Source organism: Rissa tridactyla, chromosome 9, assembly GCF_028500815.1.
Source record: "Rissa tridactyla isolate bRisTri1 chromosome 9, bRisTri1.patW.cur.20221130, whole genome shotgun sequence".
In the NCBI taxonomy this organism is placed as follows: domain Eukaryota; kingdom Metazoa; phylum Chordata; class Aves; order Charadriiformes; family Laridae; genus Rissa; species Rissa tridactyla.
In genome coordinates this window covers 45,484,196-45,505,767 of record NC_071474.1, presented here as the reverse complement: position 1 = coordinate 45,505,767, position 21,572 = coordinate 45,484,196, and the positions used below count along the sequence as shown (strand labels likewise).

The window sequence follows — 21,572 nt, the reverse complement described above, 5'->3', positions numbered from 1 at the left end:
AAAAAATGAGAATAATCAATTTTTTTCCCCCTCTTTCCTCAATTATTTTCATCTCTGTTGGATCAGGGGTCATCAGAGCAGCGCCCGGGGAGCCTCCGCTCCGCTGCAGGGCGGCAGCACCCGGCACCCCACCTTGGGATTTGATTTTTATTTTTAAAAATATAAAATCTCCACCCAAATTGGACGGCAGGGTTTGGCCATGTAAGGTGCCGGAGGAGAAATGCGTAAATAAAAAAAAAAAAAGTGATGCAGAAAAAAAATGTGTCTCGGGGCGTTGCAAAATGAGGGCGTTTAACATTTTCTGAGTCAAAAGTGAACTTCCAGAGGGTTTTTTCAATTTTTGTGACATATAGCGAACTGACTTTTTTTTTTTTTTTAATTTTCTTAATAAAAAGCAAACTGAGTCCGGAATGGATTTTTTGTGCTTTTTTTTTCTTTTTTTTTTCCTTTTTTTTTTTTTTTTTTTAAATTTTCATAATCGGAAGCGAACTGACTCTGGAGGGTCTTTTTAATTTTCTTAACAGAAATTGAACTGACTCTGAAGGGTTTTTTAAAAATTTTTGCAATAGAAAGTGAACTGACTCAAGCTTTAACTTAAATTTTCTTAATAGAAAGAGATCTGACTCTGGAGGTTTGGGGTTTTTTTTGTTTATTTTTGCAATAGAAAGTGAAGTGACTCCAGAGCTGTTTATTTTGAAATTTCTTAATACAAATTAAACTGACTCCAAAGGCTGCCTTTTTTATTTCTGTATTTCAGCAAACTGACTCGAGGTCTGGAATTTTTTTTTTTCTAATTTTCTTAATAAAAAGCAAACTGTCTCCGGATTATTTTTTTTTTAAATATTGTCTTATTAATAGAAATTGAACTAACCCCAGAGAGGTTTTTTATTATTTTTTTGTGGCAGAAAGCGAACCGACTCCATGGTGCTTCAAAAGTTTCCTTAATAGAAAGCGAACTGATTGTGGAATTTGGTTGGTTTTTTCCCACAAACCCCTCCAAAACCCAAAAAAACCCTCCAAAAACCTCAAAAAAATTAAATAAAACTCCTAAAACCCGCCCCCAAAATAAAAAAAAACCCTCCCCAAAATCTCAAAAAACTTCAAAAAAACCCTAAAAAAATAAAAAAAAAATCCTAAAACCCACCAAAAAATCCAAGGACACCTCCCCAAAATCTCAAAAATCTTCAAAAAAACCTAAAAAAAATTTAAGACTCCTAAAACCCGCCAAGAAATCCAAGAGAACCTCCCAAAAATCTCAAAAAGCCTTCCAAAATCCTCGAAAACCCCTCAAAAATAAATAAAACACTCCTAAAAAACTCCGAGAAAGCTCAAAAAAAACCCCTCGAAAAAGTAAAAAAAAAAAAAAACCAACCTCAAAAAACTCTCAAAAAAATAAAAAAATCGGTAAAAACTCAAAAAAAACCCCAACCCCTCAGGAAAACCTCCCTCAAAAGCCAAAATAACCTCATAAAAACTTCAAAATAATAATAATAAAATGTGAATTTATTTAGTGTTTCGTGGTAAATCAGACTAAACCGGAGCCGTCCCACTCCGTCCCCCCCCCACCCCCGTCCGCCGAGCGCGGGCAGCGCTGGCGTTTTCGGGCAGGGGCGGTTCCACCGGCGTCCGCTAGGGGGCGCTGTTGGACCGCGGCTGAATGGCGGGCGAGGCGAGAGGGGGGAACGGCGATGGGGACGGGCCGGCGGGGCGCCGGGGCCCCGGCGCCCCGCCGGCCCGTCCCCATCGCCGTTCCCCCCTCCCTCCCCAAGCGGTGACCGGGTGATGCGGGAAGGGGGGGGACAAAAGCGGGGGGGGGTGGGTTAAAAAAAGGTACGCGCGCCCTTTAAGAAGAACGAGTGGGCGTGTCTCAGCCCCGCAAGGTCCCCCCCCGCTCCGCTCCGCGATTGGCCGGCCGGCTCGGGGCTGCCCGTCGCGTTGCCTGCGCGGAGGAGTAGAGCGGTCGTCGCGGCGGGCGGCGCCGCTGTGAGGGAGGGGACGGCGGCGGCGACGGAGGAGGAGGCGGCGGCGGCGGCGGCGGGACGGGAGACGGAGGAGGGCGGCGGGGAAGCGGCATGGGCGCCTGACGCCCGTCCCGTCCCGCCGCCGAGGGACGATGGCGCGGCCCCGCGGCGGGCGGTGGTTGCTGGGCGTCCTCCTCGCCCTGTGCCGCTTGGCCGCGCCGCTCGCCAAGAGCCTGGAACCGGTCTCCTGGAGCTCCGGGAACCCTAAGTACGTGCGGCGGAGGGGCGCGGGGGAACGGAGTATGGAGGGGGGGAAAAGGTGCCTCGCACAACCCCCCCCCCCCCTCCCGGCAAAAATATCTAAAACCGGGAAAATGTTTTCTTAAAAAATTATACATTTAACCAAAAAGCGGCAAGATTTTTGAGGAGAAAAATCCCGCCCCGGGCACCGCGAGGAGCGGCTGGAGGCTGCGGTCGACGGACGGAGAGGAGCGACCCCCGGCTGGAGTACGGACCCCGCGCCGAGCCCCGGCGGCTGCTCCGGGGGCAGCGGGGCTGCTGCGGGCTTTTACCTTGCCTTAAATAAAAAAACCCCGTACTTCTAATATATTTTTTTCCCTAATTTTTAAAGAGTCTTTTGGCTTTTAAAGATTTTCTTATCTTTAAAAATTTTTTGATTTTTTTAAAAATGTGTTTTATTTCATTTTTATGTTTTTATTTTTTTCACCTTTACATTAATTCTGTGTCTCCCCCCCCCCCCCGCCCCCCAGCCCCGGGATTTGGGGAGGAGAGGGTGCCGGGGGGCCGCCGCCACCCGGCCGGATCGCCGCTCCCCTGTTACCACGCCGACGCTAGAGTTGGATTTATTATAATTTTTTTTAATTTTTCATATTTTTTTTTTTTTTTGGCTGGGTTTTTTCTTCTAAAAACAGGCCGCGGAGGAAGGCGGGGGGCCCGGGGGAGGGGGGGGACTGGCCGGCGGTGGGACCCCCCCCCCCAGCTCCCGGTCCGAACAAAGCCGGCGGCGGGGCTGCGGCTATATATACAGCTAAATTATATATGTGTGTGTGTGTGTATATATATATATATGTTTTATGGATGCGTACGTGTCTCGGCCCCGGAACAATGAGAAGGGGCTCTCCCAGCGCTCCGGGATGAAGGGCGAGGAGGAGGAGGAGGAGGAGGAGGAGGAGGAGTGGAAGGTGCTCGGCCGCGGTCACTGCTGGCCGGGGCTGGTGGTGTCAGGGTGGTTTTGGTAGCCCTCTTGCTGGCCTTTATCTTGTCCATCGCAGAGTGTTTGTTTATCTTAGCCCTTTCTCGCTTAAAAAAAAAAAAAAAAAAAAAATCCTGGTTTTTAGCCTGATTTTTTTTTTTAAATTTTTTTTTTCCCCCGACCCTATTTCTCAAAAAAAAGAAAAGGAAAAGAGTTTTTGAGGCTTGGAGAGAACTAAAACAATTTGGACAACCTTCCTACGTGGACGCTTCTATTCCAACCAAACATATATTTCTCTCTTTTTTTACTGGGAGGGGGAGGAAAAAAGCAACTTTGCTGGGACGAGGGCTCCCGTAAGTGAATTTTCCTCCTCGGTGTGTTTTTTCTTTCCTTCCTTTTGGAGCTGCGTCCGTTGGTTGGGAGCAGGAAAAGAACATTGGGAACCGATCCCTTGTGTTTGTGAGCCTGCGATGTCGCTGAGGGGGAGGCAGATGGCTTCCGGAAAATACCCTTTCTGGTTGGAAAAAGGGTGGCCGGGGATAGAAATGGCTTCGGCTTGGTGGTGTTGGGGGACGCCGTGTCACCCCGGACCCCTTTTATCAAATCCCCAAGGCCCTGAGTTGGGCGGAGGCAGCAGCGGTGGCAGCCGGGGGTGGCACGGTGGTGGCTTTTCCTGGGTGCGGTGGGATCGGAGGCATCCGGGGGGGAGCTCGAGGGGTGTCTTGGTTCTCCTGCAGTTTGGAGCTTGGAGGTTGTCCACCCTCATTGCGGCTTTCTGGTTGCGTGGGGACGGCTCCGGTGGGTGCCTGGTGTGGTGCAGCAGCCCTGGGGTCCCCACGGGGTTGGGAGAAGATGGGAAGTGCCCAAAATGTCGGTGTTCCCACCCAGAAACGGCTTTGCCAGGGTGAGATGGGAGCTTGGGAGGGATCCCAGGAGCCATGGTTGGGTTTTGCCATGGAACGGGCTGTAGGTGCCTGTCCACGCTCATACTCGTGCCTTGTTGGTCTGTGCCTGTGTGGCCTGACCTGGATCCTCATCCTTGGGGTCCGACTTTGGGGTCCTTTTATCTCTTTTATCCCTTAATGCTCCTGCCTCCCATCTTTGCAGGTTGCGTGGCGTTGGGCAGAGCCTCTTCCCGGCCGCTCCTGTCTGCGCAGTTGAGCAAGCCCGTCTGGGGAACCGCTGGCTCTACGGAGCCCTGTTCCAGATTGAGGAGAAGCCATGGTCTTTCTTGGCCTGGGCTTTCTCCTGGATAGATTCATTAAAATCCCCCCAACGCCCGCTCTCCACCGTAATTTGGGCTTTGAACCCCCTTCCTCCGGCACTCCATGGGCGATGCCGTGTCCGTGCCAGCCCTCTGCCCCACTCCGCCGAGCTTTAACTCTTGTTTTTAGAGTAAAGAGAGCTAAAGCCTTTAAAAATAACATGGCTAAGTGGAATTTTCCAACAGATAGAAGGAGAAAGCGTTGTGCGTTGGGCCGACTGGCCTTGGCGGTGTCACTGTAAATAATGAAAATATTTTTCTGCCCTTTCCTCCCCTGGGCAGCTCGGGGCTGCGCTGACAAAGTGTGGGCTTATAACTTGGCTGGGACGTCACCGGCAGGTTCCTGATCTCGCGGTGATTATCAGAGGGATGCTGATAACGCGGCCGATAGAAGGAACGATTTCCTAATTGAGTTAAGACCAGTTTAAGCTGCAGCGCTGTGTGTGCTGTGCTGGGGAAACGCGTCCCTTCGGCTCCTGGGTGCGTGTCTAAGAGCCGGCGGTGAAATGGTCACCGTCTCCCTATTGCGAATAATTCTGTAACTTTAAACGGGGGGAAAAATAGGCCTAGAAATGCTTTTGCTGGGTAAAAAGTGGTAATTATCACAAAGCTGTGCTTGGGACGAGCTCAGGCTAAATTAGATCCCCCTTGAGCGAGTTTTCCCGGGGATATGTGTGGAGCCCCGTGGAAGGGGTCACATGGAGCTGATCTGGTTTTAATTTTATTCCATCGTGTCTGAAGGGGGTTTCGTGGGAGGGGGGTGGAGGGTGCTTTCGGGATTTAATCGTCCCTTTTGCTGCTCCGCCGGGGGGTTGGTGGGAGCGTGCTTGTGTTGGACAGCCGGGAATTGCAGGAGAAATTCTGGCTAAATCCTTTCTGAACTCCCTTGGCTGTAATTTTGGAGAAATATTGACCCTGGTGGGCTCCTGTGCCGACCGTTAAAAGGAAGCATTCCTAATAAAATATGGTTTGGAAAATTCATTTCAGGCTGGAATTCGCCTCTCCAGAAAGTATTTTAATAAGGAGGTGGGGGAAATGGGACACATCATCCGTGCGGCTCTGAAGAACGGGTTGTTTCGACTCTGCTTTTCTCTCTTCCCCTTATATAAAGTTTTACTCGGCTCCACTCACTCGCTCGCTCTGCGGAGCAGCCCAGCAACTTTCTAAAAAGAAGACATGCATTTTTAAAAAAAAAAAAAATAAAAAAATAAAAAAATTAATAAGTGCGGAGGAGGGGGAAAAAACCCCAACCAGACAAAAGTCTAATCATTTGTGGTATTTTTATTCTGTCTTTAATGACATTATGGTGTCCTATTGAATTCTGTAAGTGCTGGGTTTGAAGCCTGGTGTACCTTTGCCTTTTTTAATGCCTTTTACGAGGGACAAAGTACTCGCGGGAAGGCTGTTTCCGAGGGGATTGGCTGGCCCGGAGCTCTGCATCGGTGGGCTCGCACTTGTTGGAGCAGATGTAATTTAATTACCGTACCAGTGGGCGCATGAGGCGCTTTGCAGTATAAGGAGTTGGGAAATAGTGAAAACACGCTGCTTATTTTTAATTAAAAGCTGAGTTTGGCTCGCGGAGCCTTCAGGGGCTCCCTCCTCCTGGGGAGTGCATGGGGCTGGGAGGTTGGGGCTCCCTGGGGATGGGGGACATGGAGGGTCCCATCAGCGATCCGATGGATCCTGCCTCTGCCTCCCCAGGGCTTTGCTTCATCTCGGGAGGCTGCTTTGGATTAAGTGAGCCTTGGATGGTCTGCATCCTTGTTGGAGTTTCCCTGCGGAATGGAGGAGCCCTTTCCAAGAGGGTGCTGGGGGGGACCCTTTGCTGGGTGCCGTGGGTTTGTGCTGCTGGAGGGAGCCCGGTGTGGGGCTGCCCAGCGCTCTCCCAGCACGGAGGGCTGTTGCTCTCGTTCCCCCCAAGGCAGAAACCCCTATGCCCGGCCCACCTTGCAGCGGTGAGGTTACCCTTGCCGTGCCTGGGGGAAAGGAGCACCCAGGGCTCCTTGCATGTTGTTTGGGAATGACTTCATTAACTTAAATTAAAAAAAAAAAAAAAGTGACGGCAGGGCTGCGGCTATTGCAGTAGCTGGGTAAATACCACTGGATTCTATAAAATGGATTTAACTGCTTCCTTTAAAAGAAAAAAAGAGCCGTGATGGGGTGGCTGATTGATTGTAAAAGGAGCTGTAGCTCTCTACTGAGCAAAGCAGCTGCTGCAGGTCCTGGGAGTGGGGACAGGATGGGGTGTTGGGGACATTGTTGGCCGTGGAGGTTCAGGGGGGGCTGCTGGGGGGCTGTGTCCCTCCGTCGCCGCACCTGAGCGACTTCAGTGCTTTGGGCTTGAAGCTGCTCCCTGGATGCTGGACCCAAAGAGGCTGCATGTGGCCGGCTGGGATGTGCCCATGCCCTCGCATGGTGTGGGCCTGGCGGGGTGGGCAGGGTCCCCCCCCGCCACGAGCAGCTTTGGTGGGTGGGTAGGGGTCCCCCCCTGAGCCCTGTACGTGTTTGTCCAGGTCATGGGGACTGCAGAGAGCCGCGATGCAGATGCAGCCCCTTGCACGACACACGTTGGGAGGCGTTTGGATTGTCCCCTGGAAACTGGGGGCTTAGCGCTAAGGACTGCCCCTTCTTTCCATGTGGGATTTCTGGGTGCCGCCTGCCCCACGGCTTCCCCATGGCTGTCCGGTCCCTGCCCCACTTGTAGGGCATCCTGTCGTCAGCGGAGCGGTGGCAGTGCTGCTGGGAAGCCGCTCTGCCCGAGGAGCGCTGGGGGTCCGGTGGGAAAACATCTTGTACCGATCAGTAGCACATGCTACTTGGAGTCTGGCAGCTGAAACAGGGTGGGGAGAAACAAAGCTGAAATCCATTCTGTGTCTAATTAATGATTGCTTGTATCGGGAGAGCAGGAGGAGGACTCTGGGCTCGGCGCTATCGCGGCGTCACATCTGGGCAGGAATGCGGCGGCGGTGCTGCGGGGCTTTTGTTGTGCTCGCCTGGAAAGAGCCGGGGTGCTTTCTACTGCTTTTTAGGCTTTTCTCCTTCCTGTCCCTCTCTCTAGGGCAGGTGACATGACAGAGAACCCTCCTCTGGCGAGCAGGGGAGGTGACGGTAGTGTTTTGCCTGCTCATGGAGTGGTTTGGTGCCCCTCAGTGCACACTCGGCACCCTTCAGGGAGGGTTTTCTTGCCCCTTGTGTGTTGTCCGTAGTTGGAGCACCCGTGCTCTGCTCATGGCCGTGCTGGAGCCTCGGGATCCCGGCACTCCCGGCTCCTCCAGCCTGTCCAGGCTTGGTCCCAGATGAGTTGGACAAGCCAGGGCTAAACGTCCTCTGTGGTTAGGCTGGGCTGGTGCACAGGGTGGGGTTTGCTGCACTTTCGGGAGCAGGGTCCCTCCCATGGGGCTGGAGTCAAACCCCATGGAAACTGTGGGCGATGCCTGGAAGGGAGAGGGGGGCTTGGGGGACCTCCAGCACCCTCCTCCTTGAAGATGGGGGGCAGGTTCGGGGGGGTACTCATGGTGTTTTCTGGTGGTCTTTTCTCAAGCTCTCCTTGCCGGTGACTCTGGGCAGGATCTGACCCGGCTCAGGTGCCGGCGTGGCAGTGCTGCCCCGGTCGAGCTGAGCAGCTGCACTTCAAAAATGCCAGCTATTTATAACCCTGGCTTGGCTGCTCTGGAATAACCTTTTCCTACTCGCAGCCGGCCCTTCCCAGGTGGGCTTGCTCCCCCTTTCCAAGGCCACGGGACGTGGCTTTGCCAGCCGGGCTGGATGGAGAGCTAAGTGTCCCACCATGAGCTTCCTTCCCTTAGTGTTTTCCAAGGGCTCCATCCTGCTGTGATGCTGTGCCTGCGTGGACATCCACGTGTGCCATGTCTGCTGGCCTGGTTCTCGGCAGGTTGGGCTGTGGTGAAGGCTTTGTGTTAACCCAGTTTGACGTGAGTTGGCTCTTCCTGGTGCCAGCACGGAGGTGCTGGGGGTGACATGTCCAGGGGATGCTCCACGAGCTCTCTGTCCCTGCTGCTTCAGGCCAGAGTTTGGGAAGCGCCCTCCTCGCGATGCTGGGTCCCCTTTCCCATGCAAAGGCCTGGGGTGGGTGCCCTCCCCGGGAGAGGGGTCCCGCCTGGTTACGGTGACACCTGAGCCTCCCTCATGGCTCCACGTAGGGTGATGGGACACGAGTGTCCCGTTTCCCGGCGGTCCCTTTCCTCATGCTGGGGTGGCCGGCAGCTCCCCAGCTGGTGGGGTGAGCCCAGCCTCGGGGACCGTCTGCCCTGCCTGGCTTTCGGCATCCAACGGCTTCTGAGTAGGTACTTCAGAAAAAGCAAAGTGCCTTTTCACAGCTTATCAGCTATAAATACCCTCACACCATTAATATTGATCACTGAGTGTTTGCATGTTTTCCTCCTCATTAAGGCTGGGAAACGTCTGCGGTCGCACATGCATTAGTGGCGAGGCTGAGACTCGACGCTGTCTTCTCTTTGCTGCCGATTTTTAACGTTTTAATGGGTTTCTGAAACGTGTGAGCGCAGTCTGGTGTGTGGGTTTGCAGGCGGAGATGGCAGCCTGGGGTCTGGCGGCGGCGCGAGGTGATGCTTGGGGATGCGGTGATGCTCAGGGATGCGATCGTGCTGGGCTACGATGTTCTTTGTCTGGGCTTGCTGTAATATCGCAGACAAACGCGAGGGGGAGGTCCGCAGACACCCCCACCCCCCCGCCCCGGCTGCCACTGGGATTTCGGGGGGCAAATTGGCGATGTGTGTTGGAAAGGGGGAATGGGTGCAAAGGCGTTTTTCCCCCCCCACTTAAAGCAGGGGTGGCCGGGTTTTGCCCGGGCTGGGGGTCAGGGCAGGCTCCCCCCGTGCTGGCGGCGATGCCGGCATACCCTGCCTGCCGCCGGGCGGGCAGCATATGGAAAGGATCTGGGTGTAATATCCCGGGCTGCAGCACGGCTTTGCTGAAGAGGCCACTTCAGCAGGGGACGCGGCGTGGTTAGTCCTCCCGGCTGACACATCCCAGGCCTTCCTCAGACTTGAAAGAGCTCGAGTTCGCCTTTGAATCTGAGGATTTATAGCCCTTTTAGGCCTCTCCAATAAAAGCACGGCTCCCTCCTCAGACAGAGCCCACCGTCTCCCTCCTCCGGGCTCATTATCCTGGGGATTTGTGTTGCTCGCTCTCGCGCGCTCTCGGTCTGTTGTTCGCTACCGCCGCTTTCTTCAGATGTGCGGCCGAGAACTTCAGAGCATAAAAGCAGAGCTGGAGGAGCTGCGGGTCCTGGCTGCGCTGCCAGGATGCGGCCCCTGCCATGATCTTGGGCAAACCCAGCTCCAGACCCGGCGCTGCGCGGGGAGAGGGCCCTTCATTTGATGATGCTGGGGGTGCGCCAGCGTCTCCCTCTGCGGTTGGGGAGCATTGGCTCCCCTTGCCTTGTGTTTTCCCGGTGATCCCCCTGCCATCCCTCGAGGGCTGCGAGCAAACTGGGATGAGCTCCCATCCTTCTAGGCAAGCGTGCGGAGAGCACTGGGTGCGCGGCGTGCGTCCACCCCGGCCTGCCTTGTTTCGGCACATGCGGGCACTTAAGCATCCTCAGCCCTCCGGATCATGCCTGCTTTATACAGGCACGTCAGGCCTCTAACTGTTTAACAGAGAGGCTTAGGAAAGAGTCCAGAGAAACGACATAATAATTATTGTATTACAAATTGTTTCCTTTAATGGGCCCTGTCGGATCGCTCAGTCTGCTAAACACATTGTGCCCTCCCCCAGCCCCCAGCCCCGAGTTGCTGCGGCCCCTTTCCATCGTTCCAGCCTCCTTTCCCGAACCCAGCCCCGCTGGAAAATTCCTCCTGCCGAGGAGCCCGGGTGGTGGGGCGAGGGATGGGGGCTGCCAGGGGACCCACTCAACCCCCGGGGGCTCCACAGGGCCAGGGAAGGATGGGGCCCTCTCCCTGCGGGTGGGCGGTGGTCCCTACCCCTTCCCTTGCTCCGGATCATTGCGGTGCCCTGGATTTTGCACATCCCAAGGGCTTTTGAACAAGTGGCACCCCCAGCTGATGCTCAGGGCTCAAGGGCACCTACTCACCAGTCAAAAACTTCTTGGCCTGCCCGCACCGGTGCTGCAGGATGGGCAGAGTGAGATTCCTGGAGATTCCCGCCCTTCCCCGGTGTTTCGGTGCTAGCGTGGTGGTGGTGGTGGACGGCTCCCAGGCAGCTTTTTGGCAGCTCCCACCCCGAGGGCTGTGGGGTGTGTAAGGAGAGGAGGCAGTGCGAATTTTTTTGTTGCCCCCAAAGACTAAACGTGTTGGAATTAAGCAGCAGGTTACGTTTCTTCAAGGCTGAGCAGCAAATATGTTTTAAATTTGGCAGCCGGCAGCGGAGAGCGGGTGGGAGAAATTTTCCAGGTATTGCGTTACACTTTCCCCTAAAAGGGCTCTGCTTTGGGGCTGGGGATTAAAGGGAGGAGAGGAGGGGGGTGGCCCTGGGTGTGGGGACGGGGGCTGCGTCCCCCGGGGGTGCGGACCCCTCCCTTGCACGTGCTCAAGGCCCCGCGCGCTCCCGCTCCCTCCGGCACGCTCCCGAGGGCGCGGGGGCTGTGGTGCTCGCCCCAGCTGACTCAGGCCCTGCCCGGGGCAGGGGTGCGCTGCGGGGGATGGCCAGGATTAATTTTTGGGCTTCCTCCCTCTGGGCGCGATGGGAAATTTCCACCTGGCTGTGGGCACCGCCCCGCTCTCCCGGCCTGCCGGGCTCTGCCTTGCCCTCCTCTCCTCCTCTGATGTCTTTAATAACCGCTTCACGCAAGAGCGAACCTGGGATCCACTCCCAGCACGGAACTGGGGCTCGGCCAATTAGTCAATTATTTTAGAAGAAGAAATTTAAAAAAAAAAAATAAATTTTTTTTTTAGGGGAAGGTCTGCCCAATGCATCAGCCAGCAGCCCCTCTGCTGCGGGGGCTGTCCCCGCCAGCATGTCCCTTGTCCCTGGGCAGCCAGGCGGGTGGTCCATGAGCATCCCCTCTGGAGCTGGCACTGGTGCATCCCATTGTTCCCAGCTTCCTTCACAGCGGGAGGAGGAGGAGGAGATGCTTCCCCAGGAGGTGGGGAAGGGCCATTCCAGTGCCATTGGGGGGTGCAGACCCCCCCTTCCCTCTTGCTGGGCAGAGCCACTGTGTCCCATGGTCCCTACCACTTGGGAGGCCCAGCCAGGTTGGGGTTTCAGGAAGGCGCTCAGAGGCACAAAAGGATGGAGGTGCTGTGAAAGTCCCCTCAGCTGTGTTTGGTTTTAAATTCGTAGTATTCCTTCGTGTAAATCCTGCGAGGATGCTGCCTGGTTGCATGCCTCTGCCTGCGCATCCATGGCGCCACGCTCTCCGGTGGCATGGCTTCCCTCCTTTGCGCCCCTGTTGGCCGTGCCTCGGCTGTAACTAATTGCTGAAATAATTGGGGCAGCAGCAGCCTGGCAAGGCAGTGGTGCTGGGCAGGGGTCAGCAGAGGGAGAGGGGGGTCCATTGTGCAGCCATGCCTCCTGGCCCCCCCATCCGGTGCTGGCCCGGCTTTGCGCCCATTGTTGATGTTGCTGCAGTAGGAGAACTCTTTCTTATTCTCTGTTTTCACTTGCCTGAGCTCCATGAAAACTTGTTATCGGGCATAGGGGATGGAGGAAAGCCTGCTCATGGGATGCTGAGGACAAGGACACTGGCTTGGCTTGGTGTTCCCTGCCCACGAGCGATGGGTGCTGGGGTGTGTGGAGAGGCTCAGCAGGGCCACCCCAGCGAAGGCAGGGAGAGGGGCCACTCCTGGGTTTGGTGGCTGAGAGCGCTTGGGGTGGCACATGAAAGCCCGCATGCATGAGCCATCCTGCCGCATTCCTGTCTTGGGATTAAACTTTGTTCCCAAAAGGGCTGGGGAGGGGATGGCACCCCACCCTGGGGAGATGGTGGGGAGCAGCCAGCACCCTCCCCGGGACTGGTTTCAGTGACCGTCCCGCGTGGCCGGCATGAGGGAGTCCCATGCAAGCCCCTTCCCAGGAGCAGTTCCTGATCCCAGGGAGGTTTAACACTTGGTGATGCTTTTGATCTCTGCCCTGACTTGGTTAGCGATGGGTGCTCCTTTCCTAATTACCCCCTTCATGTGGGGCTGTGCTGGTTGTTTGTGCTTACCCCGTCTTTCTCTCTCTCTCTCTCTCTCAAGAGAAAAAAAAAAAACTAATACCCTGGAAGGGTGTGTGCGGGGTGGGGGAGCGCGGCGTGCTTTCCCATAGCACGCAGGAATCCTACAGCGCTCTTCATATAGCCCTGGGTGCTCCCACCCACGGCAGGCAGTTTCATGCTCCTTGGCTGGTTTCATAACATTCAGGAGAGGCACGAAAGTCTTCCAAAACCACCTCCCTTTGCTGCGCGCGGAGCCCGTGGGCTCGGGAAGGCGGGTGTGGGTGCCCCCTTTAGGGTGCCGACGCGGGGCTGGGGGGTTGCTGGTTGTGCCGCCTTGGCTGGGAGAGCCCCGGTGCCCACCTAGCGTCGCTTCTTGGCTGAGTTTTACTGCTCTTTAGGGTGCAGGCTGCACTTTGTGCCCGGGTACGTTGTGGGATGTGGCAGAGGAGCGCGGGGACTCCCGCTGCTGTCCCCAGCTTGGGGTGGGGGCGAGGGCTGTGGGGTCCTGCTGGTTCCTGCTCTCCCAAGCAAGGCCCTTTTCTCCCTCTTTTACCTCTTTGAGGATGGAGGCACGTGGACCATCTTGCAGAGCTCCCAGGAGTTTCTCCATGCCTGTAAAAGCAGTTGGAGGCTTGTGGGACATCAGACTTGCAAGTAAAGCATTACCGTGCTGCAGCATTGTACCGGTGCACAGGGAAATTTTAGTGTTTCTTATCCAAGTGCTCTTTCTCCTTAATGTACCTGCAGGTGGCCGTCCCTGCTGTACCCGATTCACCCCGTGTGCCTGGAACCTGGCAGGAGGGACCTTGCCCGCCCTGTGCCCTCTGTTGGGAAAGCCTCCGCTGCCTACTTGTTGTCGGGCAGGGGAGCGAGAATCCCTTTCCTAGTTTATTAAAGATTAAGAGATTTGTTGATAGTACGAATGGTTTCCTTACAAAAGGACGAGGAGCGGGTGACAGATACAAGAGCGGTGGGATAATTGCTTCCAGATGCTGCTGGTGCCGTGTGTGTTCCAGTGCCCTGCCAGCTCTGAGCAAAACCCAGGAGTCAGCCCGAAAACCGGGGCTGGCCCAAGCAGTTTCAAACCGCTCAGCCCACCATGGCTCTTGATTTCCCCGCATCTTCTGGTGGCTGGAGCCATCCTGTGTGGACGGGGGAGCTGTGGCTGGGGCCCTCCCGGTTCCGCCAGCCCCCGAGCTGGGGCTTTATGAGAAATGCCGAGTGCCGGGAGACTGGGGCTGCGATCCGGAGTTGGCAGCGCCGGCTGCATTGTGCGCGGCAGGCGGCTCTCCCGGATCCGCGCCGGAGGAGGCTGCCTCCGCTGCGCCCGCCTCGGGATGCTTATGCCATAAACACCCCATTTTTTTGGCATCTGGGCTTTCTTGCAGAGAGCATTATTTGCTAGCAAATAATATTGATGATTATTTATTGGTTCTCAATGCCAAATAATGTAAACATCCGGCTAACGCAGCGCACATGTGGCTCATGCCGTGGGACATCTCCGAGTGTTTGGCGTTGGGCTTACGTTCTTTGGGAATTACAGGAGGCAGCAGCCATCGCCCTGCAAATGGTGGGTTGTTTTGATAAACTCCCCCGAAGGTAGAGATTCTTGAAGGGCTTCGCTGCTGACCTTCTTGTTAATTACTGCTCTGCAGCGCCGGGAGGACCAGCTGAAAGGGAGTAATGAAGCGTTGTCATCCGGCGCGCTCAGCCCGGCCAGGGCCCCGCGAGGAAGACGCCTCCTCCCTTGTGCACCGGCGATGTGTGCCTCTCTCTGCATATTTATCGAGCCGGTTCCCCGTGCCTGGTAGCTCGGAGCCTCGACTCGTAAGACCTATTTTAAGGTTACGGTTCTGACCTTGATTTACACCGGCAATGGGTGTCAATGCAAGATTTTTCCCAAGGTAACCTCAATAGGGGTAAATCTAGGTGATGATAAAGGTGCTGGGGAAGAAACGGGAGCAAAATGGCTTGCCGTCATGTTGCGTGCTGGTGGACACGGGCTTTACTTCCCCGCGGTTTTCCCCGCTTTTAGCCCCAGACAAAGCTTGGTGGGAAGGACAAAGGAAAATGTGAACGGAGGAAAATTTACTACTCCTGCGATTTCTGTAGTGCTTCTGAAGGTGAGAGTTGAGTCAGTTTGCCTGGTACCAGCTAAGCAATTCCACCTCGTCGCCGGAGAGTGTCTGAAGTCACGCAGGGAGAAATAATGCCTGGGGTTAAAAATAGACGCTGACAATGGGAAGGGAGGACTGGAAAAGCTCCGTGTCAGGGGAGGTGGACAGAGCCTGGCGAAAGGCATCAGGGTTGTGCTGCACTGCCTGAGCTCGGCTCTGCTGCGTTAGACCAGAGTTAAACCTCATTTGCACTGGTCATCGCCTGGAGTGGGTTTCACTCTTCGGCTTGGATGTCAGTCAGTCGACGCGGGGAAAGTGCCTCTGTTTTTAACGGTCTTGCGAAAGTTTGTGAGCGAGGATGCGGTGCTGTCGGGGCCAGGACTGGGAGAAGAAAGCAGCTCATTAAATCCTAATTGTTTGAGGAGGGCAGGTGGGACGCGGCTTTGGCAGAGGAGAGCCTGGCACGGGATGGAAACTTTCCAGCTCCCCTGGCATTTTTTTAGGACTGATCTGGGGAGGGAAGAACTTAAGCTCGATCCGCTTCGTTGCCAGCTGGGAGTCGTGCCGTGCCAAAGCGCTTTGCCAGGCTGTCCCAGTGCCACTGGTAGCTGCCTTGCTGGGAGCGGGGTGTGCAGGGTGCCGCTCAGCCGGGGACAGTGGCGGTGCCGAGGGGAGGGCGCGGAGCGGTGCAGGACTGCTAATTCTACAACCCTTGCCCGAGGCTTTTGTTAAAGCTCATTAAAACCATCTGTGGGTACCGGAGCCTGACCGGTAGCAGAGGCTGGGGCAGCCTGAGTCCCTGTCCCCGTGGTGGGGACACGGCCAGTGCTGTCCCCCCGGGGCAACTGCCAAGCAGCGGGCGGGAGGAGAGGGGGTCACGGCTCCCGCTGGAGCGGGACCAGGAGCAATTCCGGCTTCTCCCTTAGTTTAAAGCTTTTTTTTTTTCTTTCTCTCCTGTTTCTTTCACTCTGGCAGCCCGCTCGGCGCTCTCCACCGCGCGCGATACTGCGAGTACAATAGGGCTGCGAGGTGGGGTGGGAGGGTGGAAGGAGATGAAAGGGGAAAAGTAAAATTGAAGCATGTCTGGAAGGGCATTTTGATGTAAATGGGACTTTTTGATAGACTTTGAGAAACACCGGCAGAAAGGGCACCGGCCCCCTTCGGAGCGCTGAGCTCTGGGCTCGACTCGATTCATTTGCTGGGGAAAAGGGCATTTTTTCATCTCCTGTTGGGTGCACCCACAGTTCCTACTTGTCCTCCCCATCCGTAATAATCTATAACCGCCTGTGTCCTGGTGTGGGGCAGCCCCGTGGGCACGTCTTAACAAAATGGAACAAGCGGAGAGTCCTGTTCAAAATGTGAAAGTGGTGGCTGAACCTTGGGAAAGGGAGATGGCTTCTTGCAACCCAAGCGGGCAAACCTATGGGCGGCCGGGAGGACACGGCTCCATCCCAGCTTTCTCCCCCGGCAGCTCCTGCAAACCTTTCCCCTCCCTGGGGAGGGTGTGTGTTTGATCCGCTCTCGTCCTTTTGATCCCAGCCCTCGTCCTTGGCACCGTTTTAGCAGCTCTCCTGTGTTGGTGGAGACGTGGCCTTGCCGTGAGTCATCCTCCTTCCTTTCTGCTGCTTTTTTTTATTTTTTCCCTTTTCCCTCTCCTAAGAGAGCACTTACTAAAAGGAAGCAGCATATTCATCCAGGAAACAAGAGCACAATAAATGCGCGGCGTTTATACTTTAAAAGGCATCTCCATCATGGTTGTTGCTGCTGCTTTGACAAGCTGGGGATGAGAGGCGAGGTCCGGGGATGCTCCCCGTGTGCGTCGGCCCTGGGGTGCCTGGTCCTGGGTGGCAATGGGGAGCCCTTGGGGGGGGGTCACCCGTCTCCTGTCGCCTTCCCGTGTGCTCGCGTGCTTCTGCTTGGCAGCTACTGACCCTGCCAAGGCGAGAGGAGGAGAAATGAGAGGAGAGGAGTCTGACAGGTCGGGGGGCTGGGAGGGGACAAGCGGGAAGGTCGGTCGGAGCTGGCGTCTGCGTCCCCGCGCCGTCGCAGGCGATGGTTAGCCCAGGAGGAGACCTGTCACTTCTCATCTGCGTGTTGTCGGCTGAGCCCGTGGCTGGGCTCGCGTCCTCCCCGCTGCCACGTTCGCCGTCTTTGGGTTGTTGTCCTTGCACACCGCGCTGTCGACAGTCTGGAAATTTACTGCCAGTATAAAACCATCAAAAAAACCAAAGTGTTAGTCGGTAAAAATGGCAAGGCAATTACAGGGGAAACTTGTTTCTTCCTCTGACAAACTTCTGAATCAGTCCTTTAATCTCTAATCTAGGTTTATGGTCATCTTTATTGAAATGCTGGGCTCTGTGAAGAGCTGACATGTATGACCATCATAAACCAGGAGTTATGGGAGCCCAGAATTGCCTTGATGGTCCAAGTGTCTGCAGGAAGCATTTTTAAAATCCGTAATCGGGATTTATTGGCCATTGTGGCTGAAACTGTCAGTAGAAAATAAAATAATCATCCCGGGACTCTTTTTTTTTTTTTTCCCCCCTCTTTGGCATTTGACTCCTTCCACATATTCTTAAATCATTTTGTATCTTGCCTACATGCTTAATGCCTTTCTAAGTGGGGGGCTGCGGGTAAGAGGAGGAGGGGGGTCCAGCCCCGGTCGGTACCGGGTGCCGTGTCTCTCATCCCATCCAGGAGCGGGTGCCTGGTCGTGTCCCATCCCTGTGTGCTCTCCTGCCTCCCTGTCCTCCCCACCCTGGGTATGCTGAGCATCTTCTACTTGGTGTACCACGGCGTGTGATGTTCGTGGGCACGGCCATGGCAGCACCGCTGCCGTGGAGGAGGTGGACACGGGGGGACATGGAGCAACATGCCTGGAGGAGGCATCTCAGCTGGTTTGTCGCCCTGGGGTACCTGGGTCCTGTGAATGTTACGTGCTTTTGGGGTTTATTTTGTTGTTGTGCAAGATGTACGTGACAGGAAACACAAGTTGTGGAAAGGCGTCCTCCTGGGGTCGGTCAGGGAGGGGAGAAAAGGGGCTCCTTGTGTCCACCCTGGTCTCCATCGCTGGCCTGGCACTGGGTGGGGAGGCTGTCCCACTCCTCCTCGCCGCTTCTGGGAAATGGAGACTGCCAGGACCTTTATCACTCAAACTATCAATCTCCATCGAGTTACAACAGTACTGAGACCGGCGCACGAGGCCAACCACGCATTTTTCTACGAGACAACTAATCAATGCCAGAGCCGCAGAGGAGCCTGCGCTCTCCCTGGGTGGCGTGGGCGCTGCTGAGCTGCCCTCCCTCTGCCGCCGCTCCGGCAGCAGCCCCAGCCTGCCCGCGGCTCTGCTCGCTCTCAAAGCAAACCCCAGTGCCCCGCAGCTTCTCCTTGCGAAGGACCTTGCTGTTAAATCTCCGCTTTTTTTTTTTTTTTTTCTCCACTTTTCGGATAAGCTAAACCAACCCAACTTCTTTTTTTCCCCGCTTTTTTTTTTTTTCCAGTCTTTGAATCACTTCTGTGCTTTGCAGTTGTTCGCTGGCCGATGGGGACTGTCCAGGCCATGGGTGCACAGTACGGCTCTCACTGATGCCTGGTGTTTCCCTGCTTATGGGTGCAGGACACATCCCAAGCTTCCGGAATCCAGAGGCAAAACTCTGCTCCGTCCCTGAGCATCCTATCGGCCCATCCCCATTGTCTCCCGTGGCCCTTTTGCTCTCCGCTAACCTGCGACCATCAGCAACACCCGATGGTGCCGGCTGCCAAGTTAGCCTAAAATAGTCTGCTCGGCTTGATAAATATCTCTGTTTCCGTTTTGTTTAACAAATATCTTCTTTTATGGCAAAGCTTTTTGTTAAGCTTTCTCATATTATCATCACGCTTAATCATGCAGGGTGACTTCTAAAAGTACTTTTTTTAAATGCCAGTTTTTATCCAGGTTTTAAAATTGAAATTCATTTTTTATCCAGAGGCAGGATATAAATGACTCTACTAAAATTAGATTAATCCTAATAAGAATGTCAGTTATCATTTCTGAATACATTAAAATTTTTTTTTTTTTAATTTTACATGCCTCTTTAGCTATAATTGCTAGTGTAATTTCTTACATAGACATGGTGTGTCCTCACGGTTGACAGAAATACTTAATGCAATGTCGACACCGCAGTAAGTTCCAAATTAGTGCGTCGCAGTCACTGCAAACGTTTTGAACTTTCTCCTTAATAAGTTAAAAAAAAAAAAAAAGAGCACCTTAAATGCAAAGCAAGACTAAAATGCGTTTAGCTCGTCGGAGTAAAGCAGGACGATTGGAGGCTGGAGCCCTTCGGAAGGGCCTTTCGTGAGCTGGGCGAGGGAGGCAGAGAGGGAAGGGGGAGCTGGGGAGGCGGTTTGGGGTCTGGTGAGCGAGGGCAAGTTGTGGGGTTTGCGTGGAGGAGGGGGGGGACAAGTCCTGCCGGGGGCCCGGCGGCTGCAGGGCAGGACTGGGGGGGTTCTGCAGCAGCACCGGTGCTCGCTTGGGATTTTTTTTTTTACGGCACGGTAAATAAATCAAACCCGCTTTCCCGGCGGGTGCCCTGGGACCCTCACAGCCCGCTTGCGCGCAAGGAGGGGGTGTTGGAGCTCCGTTTGCTTCCGCGGCTCCGGTGCTTGTGCTCTGCCTTGGGGAGGGGGATTGAAGTGACCGATGTGCCACCCAGGCTGCAACCCTCCCCAAACATCTGCCGGCAGCCTGCATCGTCGCAGCACCCCGAAACTGCGCCCCCCGGCTCTGCCTAGCGTGTGGGGGGACGGTGGGGTGTCAGCAGCGTGCCCGGAGTGTGCCGGCAGCATCCCCCCGCGTGTGGTGGGCGCTTTGCTATAAACTCCCCGTTGCAATAAAAAGGTTGGCAGCATGGTCTCTTTCTGGCTCCCGGCATGGTGGCATCGATGTGTCCCCAGCCCGGTGGCACAGCGTGTGGTGGGGCGAGGACCGCAGCCGGGAATGCCTGAGCTAGCGGGATTTTGGGGCAAGGCTCTGGGGAATCGCATCTGGCAGCAAAGCCTGGGGCGGGGAAGGGGGGGAGGAAGTGGTTGGGGGGAGACTTTGGTCTCTCCTGTGGCATCTCGTCAGCTTTCTTCCATGCGCGTGGGTGGCAAGTCGGAGGTTTTGGTCTCGGGGGGGGGCGGGGGGGGAAGGATTGTGAATGCTCCCCGTCCGCGGGCAATTGGAAACTGCTGCACATTGGGCTGGCGGTGGAGCCGGGCGGCAGGCTGGGTGCTCTGCCATCCCTCTCCTCCTCCTTCTCCTCCCCAGACCCGAGGGCTGGTTTATTTTTAGGTTTAAATCCCGAGCTTTCCTTAGCGCCTTGTTAAAGCTCCCGCCTAGGAGCAGGGGCCGTGTGTCCCGACAGCGTCTGGGGACGTCCCTGGAGAAGGGGCCGGAGAGGAGCACCAGTCCCGAGATCTCCGTGTCTGGCAGCATCCGTGACACCCGAGACAGCGCTGGGCTTTCTGGTTCCTCTCCTTCTCCTGTTCCCACCAGGAGGTTGTACATTTTATTAAAGTTCAGCCGTACATGTATCTGGCCTAAAAATAAAAGCAAGTACGAGCCAGATCTCTTTCGGCAGGAGGAGAGGTTTAAACCTGACACTCTTGTGTTGTGTTGGCCCCTCTCCCAGCCCGTCTCTCAGCTCCCACTGTGCTGACCAGCCCTGAACTGGGTAAACTGGGAGCAGTGCAGAGGCAGGCGGGGGGGGTATGGGGGGGCCCAGCCCCGTCCAGTGGTGAAGCCTTCAGGAGGGTCTTTCTCCTTGCTGTAGATACGTAGAAAATTGGGACTTTTGCGCCTGAATGGGGATCTCTCGGTAAAGAGGGAAGAATGTGGGCAGCACAAGGAAGAGATTTTGGTGAAAAAGGAACAGTTTTCTTCTCCGTTGGGTGACTTCCAGGAGCACGATCTGAGGCAGAGGCTGGATTCACGCTTTCTGGCGGAGCTTGCTCACCAGGCTTTGGTGATCACTCACAGTTTGTGTGCAGGAGGAAAAGGGGGGAGGGAGAAATGATCTTTTGAGGTTTTATGACTCATCTTTAGCTTTTTCTCCTAGACCTAAACCAGACCCGTCCACCCTCCTGGTGTGGGGCTGAAGGTCCTGTACTGCCAGGAGCGGCGTGGCGATGGTAGGGCTGACTCAGGGGTGAGGAGTCCTGTGTGACCTGGTTACGGGGGCAGGTACTGCGCGGCTGTAGTGGACAGCCGTTGGGGTGGTTGTACGCATGCGCTTCGTTATAATGGGGTGGTTAAGAAGGTCTTAAGTTAGAAGGCGGGCTGCTGTCAAGCGAGTTCCCGGTAATGACACGAGGGCTGAGGGATGGTGATTTGCAGCTGCCTGGGAAGATGATGGCACTTCCAGACTGAGCTGGAATGACAGAACTCGTTTGGCCACATCTGGGAGCCGGGAGATCAAAGGGCCCGGCAGTGAGTCAGGGCGGCGTGGCGAGGGGTGACGCTGCTCCCTGGGGACACAGGGGCTGGCCAAACCCGGGAGACCTGTTGGTACAGGGCAGGGCATCCCGCAGCCGGGCTGTGGGTAACCATCCACAGGGTTCGCTTCTCTCCCTGCCCAGCTCCTAATGTTGGGATTAATGCTTCAAACCGCAGCATCGTTTCCCCAGGGCGAGCCTGAGCCCCAGCCCTCCCGGGGACCTGCTCGCTAGCGGGGTCGGTGCACGGGGGCTGTCATCCAGCCCTCGGTGGGATCTCCGGGGATGGAGGTGCCGACCCTGGCATGCCATGGGGGGATCCTGGGTGCCAGGGGAAAGGGCTTCCCAGGGACCTGGCTGAAGCTGTTCCCTGCACACGTGGGCTTTATTTTTGTGGAAGCCCTCAGAAAAATGGGTGAGGTTGGTT

General features: G+C 55.4%; 1 protein-coding gene across 1 annotated transcript in view; it reads left to right on the top strand.

Moving 5' to 3' along the window:
• Positions 1-1,947: 1,947 nt before the first annotated feature.
• The window catches only part of EFNB1 (ephrin B1), a 54,731-nt gene continuing 35,106 nt past the window's right edge, over positions 1,948-21,572 (top strand). The window contains exon 1 of the mRNA XM_054214522.1: positions 1,948-2,229. Coding sequence (XP_054070497.1) covers positions 2,114-2,229 — 116 coding nt within the window. The 5' untranslated portion in view covers positions 1,948-2,113. The remainder of the gene's footprint in view (positions 2,230-21,572) is intronic.